Raw genomic sequence first — 27669 nt, 5'->3', positions numbered from 1 at the left:
TGTAACGTAGCGCACTGAGTGGCACGCGCGCTTCAAGAGTAAGAACATCACCGGAGGCTGACAAGAGATCAGGAAGACCTTCAACAATCAACCCCAAAAATGTAAAAACCATCCAGCGGCTTGTGTGTGATGATCGTAGGAGAACCCCCAAGTGACGTATTCTTGCACAACCAAGGCAATATGATGAACTGAATGTTTCCATTTTTACAAACATGACTACAAAACATTTAAAAATTGGTCACACAGGCAAAGAAATAGCACAGATACATATGATCATATGTTTTTCTAGTTGTTTTCAGGTGTTTCTATGACTAAAATATATAATAATAATAATCTAATTTGGGGAGTTGTATATTTTTACATCATCCCGATAGTGGTACAATTTACACGGTATAAAAGTAATGATAACTTTATCTCTACCTGATGTGTCCAAAAACGTAAATGCTTGTCATGTTGCCGTTTAATTATTAATTGATCCAAACCAAACATTTTTGTTCTTTAATTAGCCGTGTTTAATTTTGCTTTGTAGCTGTTCATCTTTTACACAACAAACATCACATACACACGTCATCAATGGCTTGCATTAATATACATGACCAAGCAATATTCTTGTGTTTGAATAGTTGTGCTTGTAAATATTGTAAAATGCATTTTCACACACACATACACACACAAAAAAAAAAACATGCATTAACACAACGGACATCAATGTGCTCAATCAACGAGATCAGGCTTTTAAACAAAATCCCTTCATATTCAAGTGAGGAGTTTAAATGTGAGATTCACAGATAAAATATCTTTAGCACTCCAGTAAATCAATGAAACCAAGCAAAACAAGTCTAAAACTGCTAGGGAGCAAAACATAAAAATACATTTTTACACAATGTGTTTTTTACTTTCATATCAGGCACATATAAAACAAACAAATCAATATCAAGATATTTTTATTATTATTAAAACAAATAAAACCCTATAAATAGTCCATATTGACCTACGGTCTTGAAATGGCAACATATCAGGATGTTTCGCTATGGTCTAGGGAATGCATGCTAAAGATCCTTTTTGAAATCAAGCCACAAAGAACATCAAATCACTACACAGTATAATATAAATGTTATATGATCACATGGCTACTGTATGGATATATATATCCATATATAGAGCATATGTTTATATATATTACATTTATCACCTTAGTGGCTAGTCTGATTAACAGAACGTGACACTATACAGTCGAGTGCAGAACTCATCCTCACCTACAGTCTGAAGCCCTCCTCATTCAGTGTGCATTAAAGGATTTCAAACCATATTTCTGTCTACATACAATCTATTGTTAATCATTTTATTTCAAAGAACAAGAATTGGTTTTAATTAAACATTACTCCTCATTAAAATCTAAGGGCAGCTGTTGAATTGTATCAAAGCTCTCTTCTGTAGAACAAGTTCATGAATTCGAGTCAAACTGAAATGTGAATTTGTCTTGAAATGAGGCTCGATATTCATTAACCATGTCTTGTACAGAAAGTCCTGGTATACACACAATATATCAGATTATATAGTGGCACAGTTTAAGAGTCATTCTATAGTTCAGGGACCATTCCATGTCTGTAGTTGAGAAGTACATGTTTTCTTCAAAAATATCATATTTTATCCTATTTTATCCATAGGATATCACACAGGCATTATCTGCATCCTATAAAACTGAGGGTTTCTTATAAACATGGGAATCACCAGTGACCGGCCGATACAATACGAAACGATCACAATACCTAGGTGGCGATTTGATCTGTATTGCGAATTCTGTTAGTATCTCGATAATCACTTTAGATTTTGTTACAATCCTAAACAAACCGAGCAAATAATTCCATTGTACCACATGAGATGCTGTGCTGCCTGCCAATGTGTGAATAGTGTAGAGCACACCGCATGTAGAATTATATTCTGTAAGAATAGCAAAGGTTCAAAAGAAAAATCATGAAACAACAGATTCAAAAGTCAGTCAGTGTGACGATACAAAAATCGCCAGATGCAACAGAATCGACCCCCCCACCCCAATCTCTAGTTTAGTTTCAAAATGATTAGACTTCAACTCTTATACGAATTTTAAAGAGTAAACCAAATAAAATGAAATGATTTTCATTCAAATAATTTAAATATATTAATCTAGTAATGTCCACCAAAGTTATGCCAACTACTGGAAGTTACTAACAACTCAAAAATGATTTGTCCCAGTTTGGTGCCAAGTGACCTGCATCAAATGATGTCATTCTTCACTGAGCTAGTCAAGATGCTGATCCTGCAAGAAAGGGATTATTATATTTGGAGAAGCAGAGAGAAACACAGCATCAAGTGATCAAAGTGCATGCCACAGTAGAACATGACATCATTTGATGTTGGTCACTTGGCATAGGGTCAGATCAAATTTTCGAGTTGCAGGATGAAGTTCTGTTAGTAACAGCTGACAAACTGAGTAGTGAAACCAACGTTAACCTTAAAAAAACAAAAATGTAAAAAAAAATTTTTTTTTAACATATGTGAAATGTACCCTATATTATAGAATGACTGATTACAGATTATAGAATAATATATATTTATATTTAATGACCAAATTCAAACAACCGGCCCTAAACTTGCCTTGGAAAAAAATGAAACAGATTTTTAATTATATTCTCAGCTGCACTGGGCAACTTATCGCACATTCTATCGGTGATCATCTTATACTGTCTATGCTGCAAATGCATATTTTAAAAAAAAAGAAAAAAGAAGTGTGAAATGTGTTTTTTCAAATTACACAACAGCGCAATAAAATGGGCGTACAAGTCAAGAGTCACTGTCAGACTGAACTACGCAGAGTGCTTTTTCTTTCTAACTCGGTGCATGTGCGGCTACAGCCTACTGTATATCAGCTCAACCATTTAAAATTATAGTGTGCAGAATTAGTTGCACGTCTTCGCTGGTTTAATGTACGGAACTTGGCTCTATTTAACGAATAGCTACAAGATGATGTCTTGAATCGTGAGTGTGTTTCTCATATGACAAAAAAAAAAAGGCAGATTGCTACTTAAATCAGGTAAGTCTGTTCTATATACTATAGCGCCAAAGCTCAAAAGCTTATTTATACTTATCTGTCTTAGCTATACAGAAATCAGTCTGAGCCTCTATAGAGCGGGAGGTAGAAGCATTTGTACTGGCACAGTGTAGCACTCAAGCAGCCTCTTTGGCAACTACTTTGAAAAAGGTAAAGCCTTTTTAACTTAAAAACAACAACAAAAAAAAACAAAAAAACCCAAGGTCACTGCAGATCCCCTGGGTGAATCGGCTCTGGACCTATTGCAGCATACAGAGGGCATCTGAGATGTCAGACCTGAGCTTTAAAGTCCTGAAGGATAAAACCTACGATGATGTGTTCTCTTCATTCCTATGCATATATATAGATATTTATATACATATAAAGACATTTTACTTGGATAAGGCACAGTTCGGTTTGGAAGATCTTCCAGAACTTCACTCAAAATGTCACTATGTAGCTTACAATGAGTGAAACTATTAACAGGACGGTAAGTGTTATGTCAGCATTCCTTCATCCAAATCTGTTCTGGATTTATCCGTTTTCACATGTGGATCTTGGAGTAAAGCTGATCGATCTGCTGTCTGAAATGGTTCCGGAGCTCGGCGCGCTTGGCTTTAAGTGTTGGGGTCAGGAGGCCGTTCTGGATCGAGAACATCTCTGTGTGCAAAACGATATCCTTCACCTACAACACACAGGAGCAGATTAACACCCGAATTGATATTACCAGAAAGAGCAGGTTAGGAGACGTGTAAAATTCAACAAAACCAAAGTTTGGAACTTACCTGTTCGAAAGACTTCAGTCCACTTTCCTTGCCCAGTTTAACAATGCCCTCCAATATGGCATTTTTCACTTCCTGCAAGTAAAATATTTAAACATCTTTATTATTATTAAGTATTCAAGAATACAAACTACTCTAGCGGTAGTGGAATTACCAACAAGTTCATTCCCAAAAGTCTAAATCAATTTAAATACTATACTGACAGTAGATTTAGCCATCACAAGTCCCTCATCATTTTTTAACACAATCTCCGGATAATATTTCAGTAGTGTATGATTACAGAGAACCTCGTTTATCAGAAATCCAATTATAATAGGGCTTGATAACAGTCAAAGGACTTTGTGAAGGAATTCTTACGTCTCTTGTTTCTGATGTAAAAGCTGAGAATCTACAAAGCTGATGGGACATGGTCCCCAAAAAACTGATTTTAATATCCCCCCGATTTTCTCCCTAATTTAGTCGTGTCCAATTCCTCCCCGTCACTAGGGGGCTCCACATGAAGCTACTACTACCACTCAGTTGGGAGGGCGTCAGTCATCACGCGTTTCCTCTGAACCACATGACTGCATCTTTTCGAACCGCTCGCTCACGCATTGTCGGGGGCGAAGTAACGCACTCGTGAGGACAGAGCGATTTACTCCTTCTGCTTGCACGAATTTAAAAAAAACGCCCCTGATTGGCTGTAGCGCCGTAATTGATGTGGGAGCACCAAGTACCCTCCCCTCTAAGAGAGCTAGGCCAATCAGCTCTCTCCAGACCGGCTGCGAGAGGTCACAGCATCACCTGGGAACCGAACTTGCAATCTCTGGACGATAGGGCGAGCACTCTGAGGCAGGGCACCAAAAAACCTTTATGTAAGTTTGCAAAAGTGATATAAGCAGCGTAGGTAGCAACTTTCTCATGTGCCACAATATCTTTTGAAATAACAGCCTAAATTTTAGTATACAAGATATGGATTTCTTTTTATGTTATACTACATTCATGCATCATGAGAGCTCAATATCTGATCTCCATCATAGGCACGTCTGGAGTAAACCGATTTTCTTGTGTGTCAAAATATATCACATGCACAACAATATGCAAATACCTACTGAGGGAACATATTGTTTCCTTATTTCTCTCTGAAAGTAGTAACCTATAAAATCCATTCAGCTCGTCACAAGTCATTACCGTGCTCCTGCAGAGTTCCTCATAGGAGCCGTGAAATCCCTTCTTCTTAGCCCAGCCAGGCAGGTAATCCGGGTCAGGCACAATGATGGCCACCAGGCAGGCCTGAGAAAAAGGTTCCATTAAAAAACACTTTTTTTTTTTCTTTTTTGATGCACTTTAGGATTTGCACCTTTTGTTTTACTCCAATTGAGATGCAGCTTTAAAAAAAACACAGACAACCACAGTGATTACAGACACGCCAACAGAACAGAAAAACATCCTGCCTTACCTGCAGGCTGTCTCCATGAACAAAAGCCTGAGCCACGGCTTCACTCCGGATGTAAATGTTCTCGATCTTCTCCGGGGCTATGTACTCTCCCTGTGCCAGCTTAAAGATGTGCTTCTTACGGTCCACTATCTTCAGAGTGCCATTCTGTCAAAGGATAACGAGATGCACGGCGATTGAAAATATGCAAGTTACCCTTTTGTCTCATAAACAATCATTTTTTAGTTACAGAGGAAAATAAACGTTTTATGAGGTGTTCTATGGACTACGTACTGTTTGATTAAACAATGTGGCTCGTCCATTTTAGTGGTGAATGGAGCACAGAAACGAATCCAGCAATTGTGGAGTTGCCATTTTAGGAAATAAACAAAAACCCTTTCGTTTTTTAAAAGGTTTATGAAACGTTCACTAGCACTGGTTTATACTGTTTGTATGAAATAGAAGAATTGATTTTTAGTCAATTTTAGACATTCAGATGAGTCAACAACTGTATTTCTTTGTTTTGAGGATCTTTTGGTCTACTTCACTTGTTTAAGCAGATGCTATTTAAGTGATTTCTTAATTGCGAACAGGTATTTCAGGTATTAACAGGTAAAAACTTTTTCACACAGGGCTACGTAGTTTTGGATTTTGTTTTCCCTTAATAATAATTTTTAAAAAGCATGATATGTTTACTTGTGTTATCTTTGACTAATATTTACATTTGTTTGAAACATTAAAGTGTGATAAAAATGCAAAAAAAAAAAAAAAAACAGTAAGGGGGCAAACACTTTCACACCACGGGTGGGCAAAGTACACAAATCCTGTACTTGAGTAAAAGTAGAGATTCCCCGAGACAAATATTACTCAAGTAGAAGTAGACATTCTCCATTCACATGTAAAAGATTTTTCTTATTTAGTAGTTCAGTCGATAGCACACTCCAGGACTTCCTAGATGCTGTCCATGGGGTTTTCTTGGCAAGGCTACTGCAGTGGGTTGCCATTTCCTTCTTAAAAGGGCCATCTAATTAGTCTAATCTGGACTGTGGGAGGAAACCGGAGAACCCGGAGGAAACCTACCAAGCACAGTTAGAACATGCAAGTTCGAGAGACGAGAATCGAACCCAGAACCTGAAGGTGCAAGACGACAGTGCTCTCCACTAAGCCACATGAGTAAAAAGGACTTATGTTCAAATTCCTTAAGTATCAAAAGTACAGGGCTTGTACAGTATTGACTCACATTAAGCTTTTAGTAACCTCTCTCTCTCTCATTCCTGATTGTGAACGTGTTCATGGCTGTTTGCAAACAGCTCAACTTCTGATCGCGCAATTACGCACAATAGCCAGCAGATGGCTCTCTTAAGGTCCTACTTCAAATACTACATACCAATGTGAGTAGATAACACGTCATGCAGAAATGTAAGTAAGTAAAAAAAGTTTTAAAAAAATAAGAATCCTCTAATAAACCTATTCAATCAAAGTACAGATGTAAAGGACCTCTATCTGGAGAAGGAAGTGAAACGGGGAATAAGCCATAAAAAAATAAATCTAAGAGGCATTTCAGCTGAAGCATGAACACACACACACTTTGGGGAAATCTCAGAGGCCTGAGTTAACTTGATAAAGAAACAGTAAACCTACGGAACCTATAAGAAGAGTGAAACCCACCGGCTGCCACCTGCCAATGTCTCCTGTGTGGAGCCAGCCGTCCTTGTCGATGGCCTCCTCGGTCTTCTCTGGGTCTTTTAGATATCCCTTAAACACATTGGGCCCTTTCACACACACCTAGAACCCAGACAACACTCAATTATGAGAACAAAAAAAAACAAAAAACAAACAAACAAACAAAAAAAAAAAAAAAAACACAGTATGTATGCCATGCTTGAGTGATAACACACAGTTCACACACCTCTCCTTCCCCATTCACCGCCAGATAATTCATATCAGCAACATCCACCAGCTTCACAAGGTTACATGGCAGAGGAGGTCCGACGTGACCTAGCGTCAATCAAACATTTAGCGTGAACCAGACACAGAAGAAAAACAAATACGAAACTTAGAGCATGTGTTACCTGCTGTCCAGTCTCCTGATAACGTGACCGCGCAGCCAGCTGTGCACTCGGTCTGGCCGTAGCCTTCATAAAACTGGAAAAAAACAAACAAAAAAAAAAACAACATAGAAACGGGGGATTAAAAGTATATTAAAAAAGTATTATGCACAGCGGATATCTAACGTCGGAGTTCAAATTCAGTTTAATTCCTTGTAGTGCTCTAAACAACTGTCACAAAACAGCTTTAAAGAAATCCAGATGTTTGCAGCAGCGACACCAGATAGACAACACCTGTATACCATACTTGTACCAAGTGTGGCAAAAAACAGACTGAAAATGGGATGACCACAGGACATCATTCAGCAGCAGCTCTACAATAACAGGTGAGATTATGCAATGATTTAGACTAAGTAATAGTGTGGTGGTGTTTTTTGCCCCCCAGACCTGGCATCCCAGAGCTGCACGCAGGAACGTCAGTACAGGAGCGGACACAGGAGCGGCACCAGTCAGCATCATGCGCACTTTGCCTCCAACGCTGGCCTGCAGGGGGCGGCAGAAAGAAGAGCTTTAAGAATCACCAGTCCTCCGACATGTTATGCGCATTAAACCACACTGGATGATGTATGTAATATTTCCAGGACACACACACTACAGATTTCCTCAAATGAAGCTGAAGTAAAGGAATGCTGACCTGAACTTTCTTAAAGATGATTTTATCCCACAGACTGTTTCTCCTCATAACACCACTCATCATCTCAGCCTCTTTCCTCCTGAAGGCGAATTCCAAGATCCACTTCTTCAGAGGGGTGTTGGCCTGGCCGTAGATCTAAAACACACAACGTGATCATTAGTGCACACTCTGAAGGGAGACTAATCTCATTGAACGTCTATGGAAAAAAAGTTAATTTCTATAATCACAGACACTGTATTGTCAAAAGTGTTCACTCGCCTGTCTTCACATGCATATAAACCTGAGTAACATCCAATTCTTAATCCATAAAGTTTAATAGGATGTTAGCCCCGCCCCCTTTGCAGCTGTAACAGCTTCAACTCTTCTGTGCAGGCTTTCCACAAGATGCAGGAGTTTGTTTATGGGAATTTTTGACCGTTTTTCCAGAAGAGCATTTGTGAGTTCAGACTCTGATGTTGGACGAGAAGGCCTGGCTCCTCCCAGCGAATACTTTTGGCAATATAGTGTGTCTTGTAAGACATTCTGACCAATTCAATTTACAAATTTCACCATGAACTCGTTTAAGAGACCCATGTACAAGCTAACCTTATCGATCATTCGGTTGAGCAGACGAGGCACTACGGGAAACACGGTGGGCTTCAGGGTGATGAGGTCATCCATGAGACAGCGGATATCTCCTTTGAAAAAGCCGATGCGACCCCCGTGGATCAGCATCACCCCCTAAGAGGCACAAGGAAAACCCAGACAAACGCTTAAATCTTTACAGGTTATGCAAATATATTATTATTATTATTACTACAGTACTACAGTATACATGGGGTCCATACCTGCACCACTCGCTCAAACATGTGCGCAAGAGGTAAGTACGAGATGTGAGAGTCACTGGGGCTTAAAGGACAGCTGGTCTGAAAGAAAAGAAAAAAAAAATAGGTTAAAGCTAAAAGCTTGGACAAAAAGTGAACGTTGACACTAAGACATGATAATGAGTCATAAAACCAATACCGCACAAATATTTTAAATAGAGCTCTTTTTTTGTACTATTTTGGCAGTGGTAGTTTAAAACACAAAGGACTATGATCTTATAATGGGAAGAAGAAGAAAAGTAAAACATCACACTATATGGCCAAAAGTTTGTGGACTCCTGATCATCACACTTTGATGTCTGTGAAGCACAAAACACCTTGTTTTTCTTATCGATCTTCTATACCACTTATCCCGTATAAAGGGTTACAACGACCTGGGAGACTTTGGCCATGAAGCAGGATACACCCCGGACTGTTTTTGTGTTTTGGAGAAATGTTGTTATATTTTATAAAACATTGTTATGTGTCCTTTAGGGTCGCCATATCACATCCATCCATGATTATTATTTCAAATTTAATCTCCGGTTACTGTTATAATAACCTCAACTCATTTGGGCAGAGAATGCCTTTTGTGCACAAGGTCAGGCACTGGATGTTGCCTGAGGAGGTCTGGGGTGCAGTTCGTGTTCCAATTCATCCCAAAGGTGTTCAATTGAGATTTTCTAGTCCATCACGATCAAACTGAACTGAAGCTCACTTCATGCACAGGAACAGGTTGAGGTCTGAGGAAAGGGAAACTGTAACGCGATGGTATACATTGATATCCACAACAGTGCAATTTCACCATTGTGGCAAGAATGATGGAAAGAACCACATAAACGATGGGCAAACTTTATTAAAAATTATTATTATTAGGGCTGAAACGATTCCTCAAGTAACGAGTAATGCATTATGTTTTTGTTTTTTTATTAAAATATTCGATAGCTACAGCCCTAATTATCATTATTATTAATTCATCATTATTCAGCTCGTCACTTACAGCCCCTGCACTCTGAATACATTATTCCTTTAACCTATGATTTAAATTATGGCCAGCACTACTGTCGGAGCTGCTGTTATAGAAAATGAATCAACTGTTCAATTACATTAATCAACTGAGAGTTTGGCACATTATATATCTTTGACTTTACCTCTGTTATCTTGGTAAATGCAGAAACGTTGGACAAAATGTTTCTATGGGTGAGCATCGCCCCTTTGGGGTTTCCTGAGAGTGAGAGAGAGATTAAGAACAAAGTAAAACAATCCAAAACATAAACACACACACAAAAGTTATCAAATCTATAAAACACACACCTCCCCTGGAAAGCAAACACTGATCTCTGTGCATGTGTAGGACATACCTGTCGTTCCACTAGTGAAGCAAATAATAGCAATGTCATCAGCCTTAGGAGGCTATAAAGAGGAGGAAAAAAGTCAATAATTACCCATCAAACCATTCACGCATATAAAAAAAGGAAACGATGGTAATCAAAAACAAATAAGAGCAGATGATAAGACTCACTGCAGGCTGCTGCCGATGGGCTTTCCCAAGCGCCTGGAGGAACAAGACGTACAGGCATTTAGATAACGATACAGGAAGTAGCATTAGTAGAGAAGGAAGGAAACAAAAACGAAGCGAAGCGCAAAAAGAAGCTGTGATGCCAGACATGACACCGCGGCTCTACTGTATTATAGAGGCAGGTATGCAACTCTGTGCATAAGTAAAAGAGTGCAGTGCATTCTCAGTAGCTACACACTCAAGCAATTCCCCTTAGAGTTGCGGAACACACACACAGGACTAGTTGTGACATACTCCAGAATTAAAATGTTCATATTCAGTTCCTACTGCAATGCATAAGTTCTTTTCGCTGTAAAACCGCTGCACGTGCAACGACAATGTTGTCAGCGTAAGTGATAAACGGACCCAGAGCTTTGGAGATTTGGAAAGCATTAGGTATAATTTGCACCATTTTTCAGCCACCAGCTTGAGGATCTTGAAGGCTTCCTTCCAAGAGCCAATCACAAACTTTTCATTGAGATTGGCTCTTGGACTTTTGAGCTCTTATATGCACTAGACTTAAAACAAAGCTTGTGAGATGTTCATGCTACATAGCACAGGCATTAAGTCATGATTCTGCTTTGTGGCATTAAATAAATGCCACATTAAACAGATTATCCAGCTTCATTCATTCTGCAGGTTCCTCCAAAACCTTCAAGAAACACCTCAACTCTATACTCAATAATGTACTTAAACTACACTCACCTCTGCATCTTTCAGGCTGATTAACTCCACGCCGCATTTCTGTGCCTGGGCCACCAACTCCGAGTCAAAGTCCTCCATCAGGATCATGGTTTTCAGCGAGTGCTGTCTGGCAGCCACGCAGTCAAGCAGAAGACGAGCCTTTGCCGGTAAGTCACACACCACTGTGGTGATGCCGGCTAAAACACACATAACAAGCATTCCTTTAAAAGTCTTATGGTTAGACAAACTTACAAATTCTATATCAAAAAGAAACGTCGGCAGTGACGTGGCCATCTGATTTATACGTGAAAAAGTAATTGCCCCCTAAACCTAATAACTGGTTGTGACGCCTGCAGTTCTTTAGATGTTGTTCTGGGTTCTTCCATGAGCTTCTGGATGAGTCAGCGTTGTGGGAGGGTTTCAAGATTTTGGAAATTTTTTGATAACAGCTCTCTCAGTGGTTTGCTGGCGTCCCAACAATAAAACATAAAAAAGGCTTGGTAACCCATTACAGACCGATACACGGTATCTACTTTGTTTCACATCTGTTCTTAAATTGCTTTAGGTCATGCTGCTTTTTAAGATCTTATAGCATGCTTCACTTTGGAAAACTGGTTTAGAATTTAACCATTTAAGTGATTTCTTGATTCAACAGGTCTGGCAGTAATCAGGCCTGGATGAGAAGTGAAATTTAGCTCAGTTTTCCGAAAAATGTGATTAATCACAGTTTATTCATGATTTCACAAGGGGGCAATTACTTTTTCACATAGCTCAGTTAGGTGCTGTAGAGACAGTGACCCGCCCCCCCCTTAATAAATGAAATGATCATTAAAAAGAAACAGCACGTTGTATTTACTCAGGTTATCTTTGTGTAACATTAAAATCTGTTTGATGATCTCAATCAGTTAAGTGTGAAAAATATTCACACAAACAAATCAGGAAGAAGGCAAATAGTTTATCACAGCAGCACTGTAAATAAACAGTACAGGCTACAATGTGAATGCTGTAGGAAAAATAATAACGAGAACAGGACACACTTTTTTCGATGATGTAGTCGATGGCTTCGGTCCCCAGTGTGTCGTACAGAGGCACTGACACCAGTGAGTATGTGTAGCAAGCCAGCTCTGAGATGGTCCACTGCGGAAAAACACACAGCATTATTATTATTAATAATAATTCCATTTTGTGATGACACTGAACATATCCACATTAGAAAACTATAAATATTCCTAATAAACTGTCAATCAGTTTATAATAATCTTTCACCGTTTATGCTTTATCTGGAAGACATTAGTAAAAATATCTAAAAATTATTTATATAATTGTTTTAGCTTGTACAATGCTATTTTTATTTTAATTACTTCTAACATACAGTAAGTCTATCGTTTTCAAAATCTCAATATTAATGATGTTCAGTATATTTCAAAGTGATTCAAAGTGTCATAATGTATCTGTGAAGCATCTCTCACTCGCCTCTAAAACTGAAAATAAAACTAAAGAAACGTGACACTTATGTGGCAATGACAAATATGGAGCATAAAACTAATTTATACAATCTTTACCTGCTCCAAAAAAAAATATATAATAATAATAATAATCCACTGAAAATTGACTTCATACTTTGATGTAATTACATAATGAGCCCGAAGTCTGGGCAGATGCTCAGATCTCAATGTCTCTCACCTCGGGTCTGTTCTGGGCGAAGATGCCGATGTACTGGTCTTTGACTTTGGAGTGACCTTTGTGTAGCAGCGCTGAGCCCAGGTTCTCGGCTCTCTCCGCAACCTGAGAGGACGATAAAGTCAAAAATAACAATCCACTCCCCAGAATGACATAGCAGCTCATATCAGATTCCAGCAAGTGGGACTGATACAGAATAACCACACACACACACACACACACACTATTATGTGGATAATTATAACAAGTATCATGTTCCAATATTCGACAGGGCGAGATATAAACACAATGACTGTCATACAACAGATTTTGAGAAATGCAGTCTTTACTTTAGGGAACGCAAACAACTGTAAACTTGTTCCACTACACTAGACCACCGCATAATGACCTCGTATCTATTTGAAACAATATTAGATCAGATTTAAAAATAGAGCTGCCACGAGGCATTGACAAAATGCAGTGACAAAAATTTAGGAATTAATCCAATGAGGTGAGTTCAAGCCAAACCAGGACAGTTGATTGTACAGAGTAACAGAACTTGTTTTATTTCTCTATATAATCCCCTGCTACACTAATGCATACCGTCTAGGTAGAAAGTTATCTCCTTGAAAGGTGCAGTGATCAGACTTTCTGCTTCATGTCTGAAATGCTGGCCTCCCAGGAATTCCTTTACTGGTCCAAACATGTGGAAATAGCTTGGGGCTAGATCAGGACTTTATGGGGGATGTGGCAATAACTCTCAGATATTGGGAGAAAAACATTCAAACGTCTAAGGGTTCTGTGCTTGAAGTCTCCTGTAAATGTCCATCGTTTTTACACCTTCATTAAGAAGAAAGCTTGGTTTGACTTGAAGACCCCCTCAGGACTATATGGGGACAATCCAAAAATTTTAAAAGGAAAAAAAAAAAACAGGAAATGTGTTTTTTCCATGAAATGTTTGTACAGACCCATCAGAATGTCTAAAAATGACTAAAGAGTGCACTTTTTATATCAGTCATCATCAGTCCTCTTTTATGACTCAAGGACACGTGGAAAATCTTTTGTCCACAGCAGCTAATTTGGTCAATATCACAAGCAAATAGTACAGAATCCTGAATATTGAAAATTAGCTTTTTTTCTTTTTAAATATTTCACAATTCTATTTTGAAACATTTTTATTCTATTCCATTTGAACTGGAATAAACAATCATAGGTTTTCAATATGGTCTCAGACTTATGGCCTCCACTGTATATATAATAATAGAAATAAAAGAAATCTTGTGCTTAAAACTTAAAATAGATTGGGTGTGATGGCACCGATAAATGCCAGTAATATAATATATGGTAATGTCGTACAACAAGTGACCTGTTTAGCCTAGTTAAAAGTTCTGTAATGCATTTTATCAAAATATGTAAAAGAAATAATTAATGAATTAAAATAAGAATATTTCTGATTCTCGAAACAGTTGGAGCTTTACTTGAAATATCAAACTAATCTGAATGACTGAATCTCTGGTGTAAAGAGGAAGACTGTGTGCAAGAAGCAGTAGCCGTTTAAACAGTAACAAATGGAGACGTCTCCAGCAGTCGTACCTCTGAATAGGACAGCCACTCATACGGCTGCTTTGGCTTTCTGGAGCCTAAACAAGGTCCGTTATCTAACAGAAAGGGAAAAAGAAGACTATAGTTAAACATCTGGAATCTAGGCATTCACAATTTAATGATGTGGTGTGTATTCATTGCTTAACAAATTATATGTACATTATCTATACATAAAAACAAAACAAATATATATATATATATATATATCTTCCATGTCTGTATATGGAACACATAAAATTTTGGTTTTTGCACAGTAAAAACTACTTAAATTTTAATTGGTTGTGTATTTGGCCAAGCTTGAGGTAATATATAGGCTTTATTCCATTGCGATCGGGTTACGGAAAAATATGCTAGTTTGAAATTTAAATGGAAAACACCCATAAACAAAACAAAATAAAATAATTCGACCTTGGAAAAATCATAAGTTTCTTTCATAATTCAACATATGGTATTGTACATTTTCTTATTACTTAATACGCTTATGAGTGTGCAATTGAAATCTACTTAATAAACGCAATCTCACACCCTCATTCCGTGCACTTCACAGTAACACGTAAAAATGTTACTTTATTCCAAAAATCAATAGACCCTGTTGTACATCCTTTAAAACGCACTTATGAGTGTGCAATTAAATTACACGTGAACAAAGTCGCGGTTGCGTCTAGTATACAGTATATTCGCAATTAAAAGCTCCATCATGTGTGTTTGTAAGGTGTGGTGTCTACACCACAAACCTGGAAATGAGTTGCAAATGAGTAGATTTCCCAGTCTGAAACACAAGTTTTTCCTGTTTTTTTTTTTTTTCGTGGTTAACAAAGCTAGATTCAACTCTTGAAAGACTTGCTGATTAGCAAATCGTCTAGTATCGTCTAGTTTCTTAGTAAAACGCCCCACCTGGACATTATCGCTTCTCCATAGTCACTTTTAAAGCAGACATCCAGTAGCAAAAGTAAACAAAATCGCAATTAAAGCTAGCGGTTCCTGATTGTTACTATAAAAAAAAAAAAGTCCCATCACATAAAACAAACAATCACAAATAATTTACTTCCACTTACTCGATACCCGTAGGCCTCTGGTGAAGACCTCGTACATGGTTGTAGCATCATCGTAGTAAAAAGACAGGAGCTTGTCGGCGTCCACTAACACTGAGCGCCGGGCGAACTCTCCTCCCTAAACAGCACAAAATCGATTAAAATGAATAAATCAAACAAGATGCTACCTGGATACCGAGCCACAACCCAGACTCACCGGCACCTCAACGGACTGCATGCGCAGGTCACACAGTGGTTTGAGCGCTTTTGGTCGAGTTGTGTACCAGTAGGTGGTGAGTGCAGCGAAGGCTCCCATGCCCACGAGCGTACCGGTGGACAAGCTGCGGAGGTAATCCCTCATCTCTGCCAGCTCAGGCACACGCAGCTGCTTCAACAGCTCCTGGGCCTGCATGTTTCTCGGTTAATGGATCTGTGGAGTAAAACAAGGTTCACCCATTAGGCCTGTGACAGGAGAAAAATTACAAAAGCAAGTTGTTAATTACGACAATTTATTTCACAAGCAGAAGGAAAGCTACAATTTCTGAAAGGAGTGGGTGTTTCTCCGCTGGTGGAGGGCGTCAGGGCGTCTTATTTATAGAGTAGGATACAAAGTAATTTAACCGTACATTATTCGCAGGAGCATTTACACAAGATATACAGTATATTCAGTTAGGAAAATTGTATAGTTTACTCTATATAAATTATATATTTATGATCAGTTGCATGCACAAATTCCAAGAAAATGTTGCAAAATATTGGAGGGATTTTCTTTTTTTTTTTGATCAACCAAAATCATCTACTAATTACGAAAAATGAGAGAAGAAATTCTATTATGAATTATTAGATAAATTCTATTATCTATTATTATTCACTGATGTAAATCACCAGGGAGCATCTGATACAATTTTATTACGATACCTAGATGCTGATTTGATTTGTATTGCAATTTTATAATTATCCCAATTCTCACTCACTCACTCATTGTCTATACCGCTTTATTGTATACAGGGTCGAGGGGAGCCTGGAGCCTATCCCAGCAGAAGAGGGCACGAGGCACACACTAACTCACACACGACGGGCAACCTGGGAACGCCAATTAGCCTAATGCCCATGTCTTTGGACTGTTGGTATAATTTCCCGGAGGAAACCAAGTAATCATTGGAAGAACATGCAAACTCCATGCAAGTGGGAATCGAACCCAGACCCTGGCGTGCAAGGTGAAGGTGCTAACCACTAAAGCACTCTGCCAACATACCCCAATTTATATTTATATATATATATATATATATATATATATATATATATATATATATATATATATATATATAAAAATTTTTTTTTTTATCTCACACACATTATGTACCAATTTTGCAATACATGTTTATCATGTTTGCATAATTATGTACAAAATCATTCAGTGTTTTCATATATAACTTAAAAAAATTAATGAATGAATAACATTACAGGAGAATCTGTGCATGACTGTAAAGAGACAAAATATAGTACAAGACAGACCAGTTTTCAAATGGAAACAAAAACCTAATGTACGCTCCTGGGATTTGCATAAAAATAGAAAGGAGGGAGTGTGACAAAGTTACCAGAAGAACTCATATTCTCCAGCAGCTCAGTTAAACCTAACAGCTGTTTTTCTTATAAAACTGCACAAATCTGTGTATAAAACTCCTGATTTTAAGTTTCTCTTGTGCAGAAATGTTTAAAAAATATATATTTTGCTTATGCCATATTTTTGTATGTGCCCAAGATTTTGCATTAGTACGATAAGTAAAATAGTTGTCAGGTTTTACTGAGCTTGCTGAAGAATATGAGTTTGTAACTTTGTACTGTACTACATTTCTTTCTTATATATTCTCCGGTAATGTTATTTATTTAAATTATGTATGAAAATACTGAATGTTTTTGTATATAATTATGCAAACAAGATGAAGATTGGTACAGCATAATATGGTGCCTACTTTACAGTACTGCGTCACACGCATGCACGCACCCTATTATGCAAAATGAACCTTACAAATAATTAGCAAATAAGTATGTTGTGCTGACTGCCAGTGTGTAAATAGTTTAGTGAGCACCACCTGGAGTGCTCTATAGGAACGGTAAAATTATTACACCAAAAAATGCAAACATAATTAATAAATGTAACACAAATTTCTACACAACAGAATCACACAATACGTAATTAAATCAACACTTTTTTTCCCCTCTCTTTAGCGTATGTCAGTGTTGGGTGATGCACAGTCACGCTGAGCTACATTACAGGAAAATGAATCAGGTTTTTATTTCTTAGAACTTGCTTCATTTACTAGTAAACCTCATTATAGAAAGAGTATTCAATAAAAACTCATTTCTCCTTGCACAACACCAGTTATCAATACCAATAATCACCTGCTGGTTTTTTATGTTTTGTTATAAAGCATTACATATAAAAAAAGTGTGTAAACCAAAATAAGAAACCACGATATTTAAGCTGTTTACATGATCAAATTACTGTGCAGTCAAAGCTGTACCAACAAAGCTATTGTCCTTTTACAGATGGTCAGTTTTATTTGTCAGAAACATGACTCACATTCCCACAATCCTCAGCTCTCACTTTCTTACAATTTAACAGTGGATGGAATTTCCTCTTTGCATGCAAATCCAAGGTGGACTACGTAAGTATTCATGTTCCAAATAGCAGACTCTCCATGTCTTGACAAGGCACGACCTTCACAGGTGCTCCTGGTTCACTGAGCAAGGGTCACATTGCTGATTGAGTTATCAGATGTTTTGTAAGCCTATCGCAATCTGCTACCAAGTGTGGTCTGTCTTAAACGTGGCTTGTCTTTACTGCTTACCTTTGACCCAGAAACCTTGAGTGCTTGAGTTCTCACACCGAGTGTGAACCAGGATATTGATTGTACGAGTGGTGTTCATGTCAAACAAAGACTTTTAATTGTGCAGAATAACAGAACACAGTAAAAAATCTTCTATATAATCCCCTGCTACAATAATGCACTTATCCCAGTGTTTCACTAGTGCTTGAACACCTTCAAGATAGAATTGTTTTCTCAGTACACCACAGCTATGATGGAACTGTCTCCTTGGCGTCTGAAACGCTGGCCTCCCAGGAACTCCTACAATTCCTGTAAATGTGCAAGTGGTTCTGGTGAATCGATGCAGATGCGCCTCTTCCGCAAGTTGGCGACAAAGTTAACTGTGATATTTAGAGATCAGGGGTATACACTAATCGTTCACAGAAATGACTGCAGTGGGCTTCAAGCTACCTCAGGTCATTCAAGGACACCTTTAAAACCAAATAAAGCGTCTCATCACTGTACTGTGCTTGAAGCCTCCTGTAAATGTCATGCCTTCACTCACAAGAAATTTTATTACAAGTCCCGGTTTGACTTGAACATCCGTCGTATATTCAAGATATGCAACACTCCCCATTACTCACAACATGAGGGAACATAGAAACTTTGTACTGGGACACTCTTTCCAATAAACTCTTGCCTTTCTACTCACACTACAGTAGCTTTTTTTTTTTTTCATGACGAAACATAGAACAAAACTATAGATAAAGTTAATAAATTCACCTCACAGGCTACAACTTGAGCTTAGTTTGTTTAAACACTTCATTATCTCCTCAGTAAAGTAAACAGATAAAACTATTTATACTAGTACAGGGTCTTGGCCAACAGCCCCAGAAGTCAATCGATTTGTGCGTCTCGGCTCGTTGGACAATCCAATCCAGATAACGCTCGTCTTTCCATTCGAGTCAACACCAGCAAAAATGAAACAGAAATCTGGGTTAAAACCAGACAATGTAAAATGTCCACAACGACTGAGATGAGTCATACTGGCTGTTGTGTTACACAAAGCACACTGGGTAGGCATGTTTCTAAAAAGAGTGTGTGTGTGTGCGCGCGTGTTGACACAACACAGCATGCTCAACATGACCCAGTCAGGACACACTGCCCCTTTCACCATTCACCTAGTTTTATTATTATCACTTGGATACGTGACCGGGCTAAGATCTTTCACGCGTGTAAGAAAGCACGCCAAATAAAAATAAATAAATAAATAAATAAATAAATACTATGCTGATCCTTTTAAAATCGAGCAAGCATTTCTCTTATTAGATTAAAACGTATAGATCATACACACATCGTCACAGAGTTTGGCGTAGACCCGTGTCAGGCCGTGTCCTGGTCTCCGTTAGAGAGGTTTACAGGTTTTTCTCACAACATTGAATAAGATATCACAATAGAAAACGAAACAAAAGCATGTCACCTTGAGCTCTGAGAGAACTGAGGTTGTGGAATCCCGAACAGGCAGAGCGGAGCGACAGGTAGCACTAACTGACATCGGTCAGCCGAGTTTGTTTTACCGCCGTAGCCAATGCAAATCCGAAGGTCAAACTCGGACCTGCCCCTTCCTCTCGTCTTATTGGACGGAATGCGCCGTGTCAGCCAGTGTATGGAGGCGCCATGGATAACAGGCTGCAAAGTACTACAATTAACGATTCTGTTAGAGGACAAGCCTTGCCTACAAAACAACAGACTGCTTGACTGCTCCATAGCAGCACCCCATTCCTCGACCGCTGTATTGACTCGTCATGCCATTGCATCAAACACAGAAGCGAAGTTTGTCATGTCATTGATTACCTCTCTCTGATTGCGCTACAGAAGCATCACCACAAGGTCGACTTCCTCTTTTAATCACGCTCACTCAGAGGTCAGAGGCAGAACCCTGAAGACGCCCAGCACATGCACACAATCACATGCTGCTCCAGGCTTTCCAGAGTAAAGGTAACACGAGCAAGCCCGCGCTGTCTAAACTTGGTCTGCCTGAGATGTTAGACCAATGATAGAGCCCTGAAGCGGTCACCCGATGAAGGCCAGCCAAGCAGAACTGCCAGGCACTTACCCCCTCCAACGCTCTGCTATTTTAAACCCGCACCAAACGGAAAACACGATGACGTGGATAAACATTTCGGCTGCTGGTTCAGAAATGTAGAGTAGCCAATGGAGGTTAAACACACATACATATATACACACACACTGAGCTGTGATATGCTTCGACATGTCACACTAAATAGTATTTGCATAATCTTTGCAATAATTTCATAATCTTTAAGATTGCAATCCAACTTGCTGTCAGGACTTGAACCCTGTTATACAATCACTTTTTATAGATAAAGACTTGGTCACATGACTGTATGTAGAATTAATTAAAAAAAAGGTTTGGTTTGCAGCAGTCATCCCTTAGTTGTGGGAAAATTTCTCACTCTCATCGTGTGCCATGGGAAAAAAGTCATGCGGTTGTTCATCTGTCCTGTCAATTAAGTTGTCCCTTTCTCTTAAATTAGGCAATTCTTGGCTGTGTTCATGATCAAATCCATCAGGAACACTTGATGTGCGGTTTGCAAAACCTACCTCGGTTTTTATTAAATGATGCATCTTCATCATGACTTTTCTTCCTGGTTATGAAAATGTATGGTGTATTGGTATTAGGATGTTTTGGAGAGTCAGAATTACATCAGCACAACGTTGACTACATGACGACGGGATAACATTGAACGAATGCTAGTGGCACTGTGGCTTAAAGGTTAGCACTGTTGGGCTTGCACCTCCAGGACCTGGGTTCGATTTCTGCTTCAGGGTCTGTGTGCATGAAGTTTGCATGTTCTCCCCGTGCTTGGTGGGTTTCCTCTGGGCACTCTGGTTTGTTAGTAATCTGTCTGCGATGGATTGACTAGTAGCGGACAGTTCATGACTTCACCAAAATGTAGAACTTACTAAATTTTTATATAGGTTTGAGGATGCACTTTCCAGGTCATTCATTTTATGATATCTCAACGTCATTTTATCAAAATCATTTTCAAACATATTTGTTGTTGCGACATTGTTGCAACTATATTTTAAACTGACACATTTGGGGAATTTAGTTAAAATGGTATACTTTGTGGGTTTTCTAGCCAACCGAGTATAACATTCAATTTTTCCTGACCTATTTCTTTTTGTAATATCATTTACTTTGTGGCACACGTCCCAAATTATAAGTGATGTGTATATAAAACATATTACTACTTAGTCAGGTTCAAATTTGGCCACCCAGACTTTCCCTTTCCTTCACCATGTTCCCGTTACATGATGTATTAATGAAAGTGATTAATTAAAAACACTTTATTGCCATTGATTCTGTGCATATTTTTTCACTTGGCGCCAACTATTTTCTTCACCGAAGATTAACATTCATTTTGTGATTACAGACGGAGCACATGGGAACAACATGGGAACTTTATGTCCCGAGTGACCTTAATAGGTAAAATATTCACTCTATAACACAGGCAACTAGTGACAGACTTGTAACAACCGTTACACCCCGGTTCCACTGTCTTTTAGCATGATACAATATTTCGTCTTTATCTTTTGGTCTTATTCTATGTTCGATGAGTTTATGCAAAACATTTTTAAAGATTTTCATTTGAATTACCCTTTTATACATCATCAGTTGTAATCAATTCCACCTTCAAGCTTTAGGAGTCACCGTTATAATACACAACAGTGCCGGAAATATACAGGACTTTTTCATCTCCTGCACTACATGTAAAATTATTGTGCAGAAACCTGGTCCCTCGTTAAAAATATATGTTTAGTTTAATGATAGAGTGATGACCTTCCCACTGGAAATAGATAACTTTGTTCTATGCATATTTGCACACCCAGTACAGTATATTTCAATTTGTACAGTATATTTCTCAGTACAGTATATTTCAATTTGTACAGTACATTTCTATTTTTATGTACATCATATTTCTATTTTTAGTTCTATTTTTCCTAGTTTAATTTAATTTAATTTTTCTATCGTATTTCTTTTATCCATATTTATTTCTTATTGTAAACTTTAATTCTCTTTTAGGGTCACTGGCAGTCGTATAAGCATTTCACTACATTTCGTACTGTGTATGACTGTGTATGACTGTGTATGACTGTGTATGACTGTGTATGACTGTGTATGACTGTGTATGACTGTGTATGTGACAAATAAAATTTGAATTTGAATACTTAAAGTTAAACCCGCCTCTAGTTTTTCATTCTTTTTTGTGCACATTGTACGGTTTTATAGCCAAAGGCTTCAGAATCTTATCTGTAAATTAGAATCTTAAATCTCATTATTTCTTTCAAGACAAATTAATGAAGTCCAAAGAGTTTACCCAACATAGAAATATTGCCTAAACTGTGAGTGCTCGCTTTTGTGGTGTCCAAGGTTACACCACAGGCTAGTGGGACAAGCTAAAAAAAAAATAATAATTATTATATATATATATATATATATAATATATATATATATTATATTATATTATATATATATAGTTCTAGCATTCTAGAAAGAATAAAAAGCCAAATAAGAGTTTAAGATATGTGTGCTCAAGAGAAATATTGTGCACAACAAACTATCAGCCTATACACTTTTAATCAGTCAAATGCTTAATTGCCAATTATTAATTAACCATTAATTAATCATTAAAACTCCCTAGCTTTTATAGATCAATAGAAAAACAGTGACGTATCTCAGGGCTGCATTACCTCCACCTCATTGCTGATGACTTTTCATACCCGTTTTACTCTTAACCTACAGGTGATGGACTCGTCAATGATTAACTGAGTGATAACATACTGGACGATGTGCATTTTCTTACAAAATAGCCAATCAAGGACTGAAAAACATGTGTCAGGAAAAGTTACAACTAGCTTTCAAAAGTTTCACGTGCTTATGTGCTGTTTGTCAGCGGCAGCGATCACATGGGTCTATGATTCAGGTGTAGAGATTTATCGACGAGTCCTGATGTTGCTTTCTACCCCGAGAAAGTAATCTAATCTAGTCTATTATGCTGCGCTGATTACCATCCAGATTACAGCCAGAAACGTCTGACTCTCTCAAAGTACAGATTAACTACAGACTGGAGCTCTGTAAACAAATCCAGAAAACGTATAAGCGATTGTGGTTTAAGGGTACGGGTAGCCACGCCCTAAACAATTCCCAGTAGATAGAGGGGGATTCTGGATGGTGGCCACTGAGGGACATTTCTTACTCCTGCAAGCACGATAGTTAGACATGTCTAAATATACAGCATTTCTTACATGCAGCTATGCAGTGTTTAACAACTCGAAGAGTCTAATGTAAGTGATGTATCTGAAAAAAAAAAGTTTTCACATGCAACGTGTTCACATAGGAGGGGGAAAAAAATTCTAATTAATTCCTTAGATGATTTATGGTTCTCTCTTACTATTGGGAAATCTTTCACAATAGATTTCTGCATGGAACATTAGACACGATAAAAAGAAAAAAACTCTACAAGTATATCTAAAAACAAAAGCAACTCTTTAATTAATACCATTTTGTCAGTGTCTTGTTCGGCATTTTGCTGATAAGTTTCCTCAAGAGCTCTGCAGATGATGAAAGGTTCTAGCATCCTAAATAGAACTTTAGAACCTAGTATAACTTTGCAAAAAGGGAAACCCCACATAAAAGGTTCTAAGTTTCCCCCCAAAAAGAAAAAAGACTAATGTTTAAGGTGGTCCTTTAAGAATTAAAGAATAAATGCTTGAGGTACAGTAAAAGGATGCAAGAAAACATTTTACTTTGTAATTTTTCTTCATACAGTCACACTTCACTAGAATTTAAGTGAAAAATAATAGAATTGCTAACCCACATCTTTGTCACTATATAAAAGGAACTTTACTGAGTATTGATGAAAGTGACAGAAGAATAGAGCCTATTCATGTTCACCTTTCACACACACACACATCCACACACACACCAGGAAACCTTTCACCTCATTCCATGCAAGCAAAGGCAGGTAACAGGTATGCCATCACACTGAGGGTGTTTACAGAAACATTAGAAACCTCACTGACCAGCGTCCTCTACGTCCTACAACTTCATATCATATCAAACATTAACGATCGGCCATTGGTGACTCAGTGTTAGGTTTCTCACCTGCCAGGCAGAAGGCCTTGCTTCGTTCCCACCCACTATCCAAACCCAAGCCACTGGATACAGTGCCGGTCCCAAGCCCGGATAAAATAGAAGGAGGTTGCATCAAAACGGGCACCCGGGTTATAACCAGTGCCAAGCTGACCCTTCGGTGAGGGAGCAGCCGAAATACTAACAACAACAAATATTAATGATCACATAAAGCAAAGGCACTAAACCGCACCATTACTTTATTTAACTGGTACCCTTACCAGTACAGTACATCTTCTGCATTGTTACTTAGTGAAGGTGCATAAGTGCACAAGTTATTCACCATTTCCAAGTGAAAGATGGAAAGCATTAAAAAATTACAAACGGTAAGTAACAGGGAAAAGTGCATATTAGTAAGATTTGGTTAAGCAATGCACGTGGAAAGATGTTCAGATTAGTGAGCATAAGAGATGACAATAGATCAGAGAGAGATCAGAAAGGTGACCAGAGTGACGATGAGGGGGCGCGCGCCTGCGGCCGCGTCCACGTCCTGATGTTCAACCTTCTAAACTCTGTATGAAAGCAATGCAACAATACAGTTTACTGCAGAGGTGTGCACGTGTGGAAGGGCTTTAAATGCACAGAAAAATGCAATAGTGTTAACAGATTTAAATGCAAACTTTGCGCTATTTTTTTTTTTATTAGTAGTAATATGCAACCTTAATAAAAGTTCGGAGTGTTCAGTACAACCCACACACACAATCTGCAGAAGTCTAAGTTATGAGCGCGTGCGCTATGTGGACACGTCGCAGGTTCTAAAAAAGTTCCGGGCGCACGCGCTCTATCCCTCGCGCTGCTCCAGACATATAAAACACATCCCTCCCGAATTACATTTCACACCCACGGTGTACTGCCGTGTCTCTTACTCACACACACACACACACACACACAACAGTGATAAAGCTGCCGGACATGAGCGTGGAGAAACACTGACCTGTGTGTAAAAGAGCCGACTCGGTGAGCAGAGAGCGTGTACTGTCCCGCTCTGGGGAAAAGGGTGTGTTTGTATACCGAAACCGGCTTCATCAGCCAATCAGAGACTCCGAACCAGTCGGGTAGCGCTGACCCGTCCAATCAGAGCGCGGAATGTAACGAATGCTCGTTCTGAGGCACTGATTGGTCCGCTGTTTGACTTTGGGTAACCCTGGCGTTTGCCCACTCTGACCCTGATTGCTGTGACCTCTGTAAACATTGCCCAATAATAATAATAATAATAATAATAATTTTTTTAATTTAAATTTATTTAATTGTTATTTTATAATAATAACAACAATAATAATAATAATAATAATAATATTTTGTAATATATATCTTTTATATAATATATATTTTAACAAGAATATTATTAATAATATATCTTTAATTAATGTAAAGGCACAGGATGGTGGAGGAACAGTGGTTTAATGGTTATCACTATTGCCTCGCACCTCCATAGTCCGGGTCCCATTTCTGTCTCTGTGTTCATGCAGTTTGCATGTTCTCCCTGTGCGGTGGGTTTCCTCTGTGTACTCCTGTTTTCCTTCAAAAGACCTGCTATCTGGCATTCACAAATTGCCCATAGTGTGTGTGTGTGTGTGCCCTGCCCTGTATTCACTGTCCTCCCCGGACACTGAATACAGGATTAAACAGTATAGATGATGAGTGAGTGAGTAAAGGCAGTACTTAGTATTTAGTACAGTACTTAGGCACTAGTAATCGAGTAAATAATGCAACAACAACAAAAAAAGAAAACAGGTCAATTAATAATCATCATCATATTTTTTGAATGAAGAAAAATACAGGAAATCAAAAAATTAAAATTATGTATAAATATTTAATATTTATAAATTAAAAGTTAAGTAATTCAATGCATTGTTAAGCCTGACCCCTATATGTCCTATTATTATTATTATTATTATTATTATTATTATTGTTGTTGTAGTTGTTACTAATCATAATTTTATTATGTATTTTTTTAACAGTTATTTTAAAGGCAGTATTTAATTGAGAAAATAATACAAAATATAAAGTACACAGTAAGAATAAAAAAGGTTTTTTTTGTTAGAACTTAATAATAATAATAATAATGATAGTAATAATAATAATAAGTTTTTTTTCCTGAAAAAGCACAGGACATCAAAAAACAATTAAGACCTGTTAAAGCATATAGTATATAAGTGATGTGCTTTTCTAAGATAAGTAATTTAGTGTATTGGTAATTCTGACCATCATATTATTATTATTATTATTATTATTATTATTATATCCAATATCACCACTTTTTCTGCTCTTAAGGCATGGGTTAGTTGAAGGCGTTGATCCTATACACAGATCAATACAACGATCAGAGGAAAATACAGCATCTCACAAAGTTATAGCATGCTCCCTGTACTGGTGAAAAAATAGACAACATTTTAAACAATTAGCAGTGTAAACTATAAATATTAATGTTTTGAACGAGCTTTGAATAAGTCATCATTTACACACACAGAAATAAAAGCAGGCGTCTAAGCAGAAACATTTTAAAGCTTTATTATGGAGTGTTCTCCTTCGCCCCCTGGCGGCGGTGCGCAGAACTGCAGTAACTCCTGCTGTGACCTTTATACACACTTCCTCTGAATCCTGACAGCTGCGAATGACAAGTGCATGTTAGTGCAAACTACTGAGAGTCACTGGAGCTTCCCTTTAGTCCTGGGGGAGGTATGATAAAAAAGAAAGCATGGCTTAATATGATTATAGACAGATATGCAAGAAACCCGTAGTTTTTTGAGAAAATATCTGCACCACATTATTATGACTATACAGTATGTGGTTTCCTTATTTTCTGGTTGGAATATACTTAAAGCATGTCTAGAAGTGACACAAAAATAGTTCTAATTTTCAAAAAAGGTGTATTTTTGGTCAGTCTGAAGTTGGAGTATTTTCGAGACAAATAGCTAGGAATCCTGAAACAGCCCTTTCTTAAATCATATAATATTTATATGCATTTTTGAGTTAGTATGTTGAACATCCCTGTATGTGCACCTGACCTGGAAAAGACCCTGCGAGAAAAACCTGATAATCCATTAGCTTCTAGTATATACATGCACTTCAATAGAACCTATGACCTTTTATACAAAAACATGCATAATAACACAAATATGCTAATATATGTTTTTAGTGACCTACAAATAGTGTGAAAACCTTCGGCGCCACTGTCGGCATCGTCTATACCGCTTTATCCTGTATACAGGGTCAAGGGGGGCTGGAGCCTATTCCAGGAAGCATAGGGCACAAGGC

General features: G+C 38.0%; 1 protein-coding gene across 1 annotated transcript; it reads right to left on the bottom strand.

Moving 5' to 3' along the window:
* Positions 1-1635: 1635 nt before the first annotated feature.
* Positions 1636-20211, bottom strand: acsl1b (acyl-CoA synthetase long chain family member 1b). Its single transcript, XM_053481473.1, has 21 exons — positions 20046-20211; positions 15599-15811; positions 15406-15520; positions 14342-14406; positions 12773-12874; positions 12127-12226; positions 11111-11286; positions 10370-10402; positions 10209-10260; positions 9999-10072; positions 8833-8910; positions 8591-8725; positions 8006-8140; positions 7759-7854; positions 7336-7408; positions 7173-7261; positions 6932-7048; positions 5288-5431; positions 5020-5121; positions 3853-3924; positions 1636-3752 (listed from the first exon to the last, which is right to left on the bottom strand). The coding sequence occupies exons 2-21, from the start codon at positions 15791-15793 to the stop codon at positions 3612-3614; spliced, it is 2094 nt and encodes a 697-aa protein (XP_053337448.1). The 5' UTR covers positions 15794-15811; positions 20046-20211; the 3' UTR covers positions 1636-3611.
* Positions 20212-27669: the final 7458 nt, after the last annotated feature.

This window comes from Clarias gariepinus, chromosome 2 (assembly GCF_024256425.1).
Source record: "Clarias gariepinus isolate MV-2021 ecotype Netherlands chromosome 2, CGAR_prim_01v2, whole genome shotgun sequence".
Lineage (NCBI taxonomy): Eukaryota > Metazoa > Chordata > Actinopteri > Siluriformes > Clariidae > Clarias > Clarias gariepinus.
This window is presented reverse-complemented; position numbering and strand designations above follow the sequence as displayed.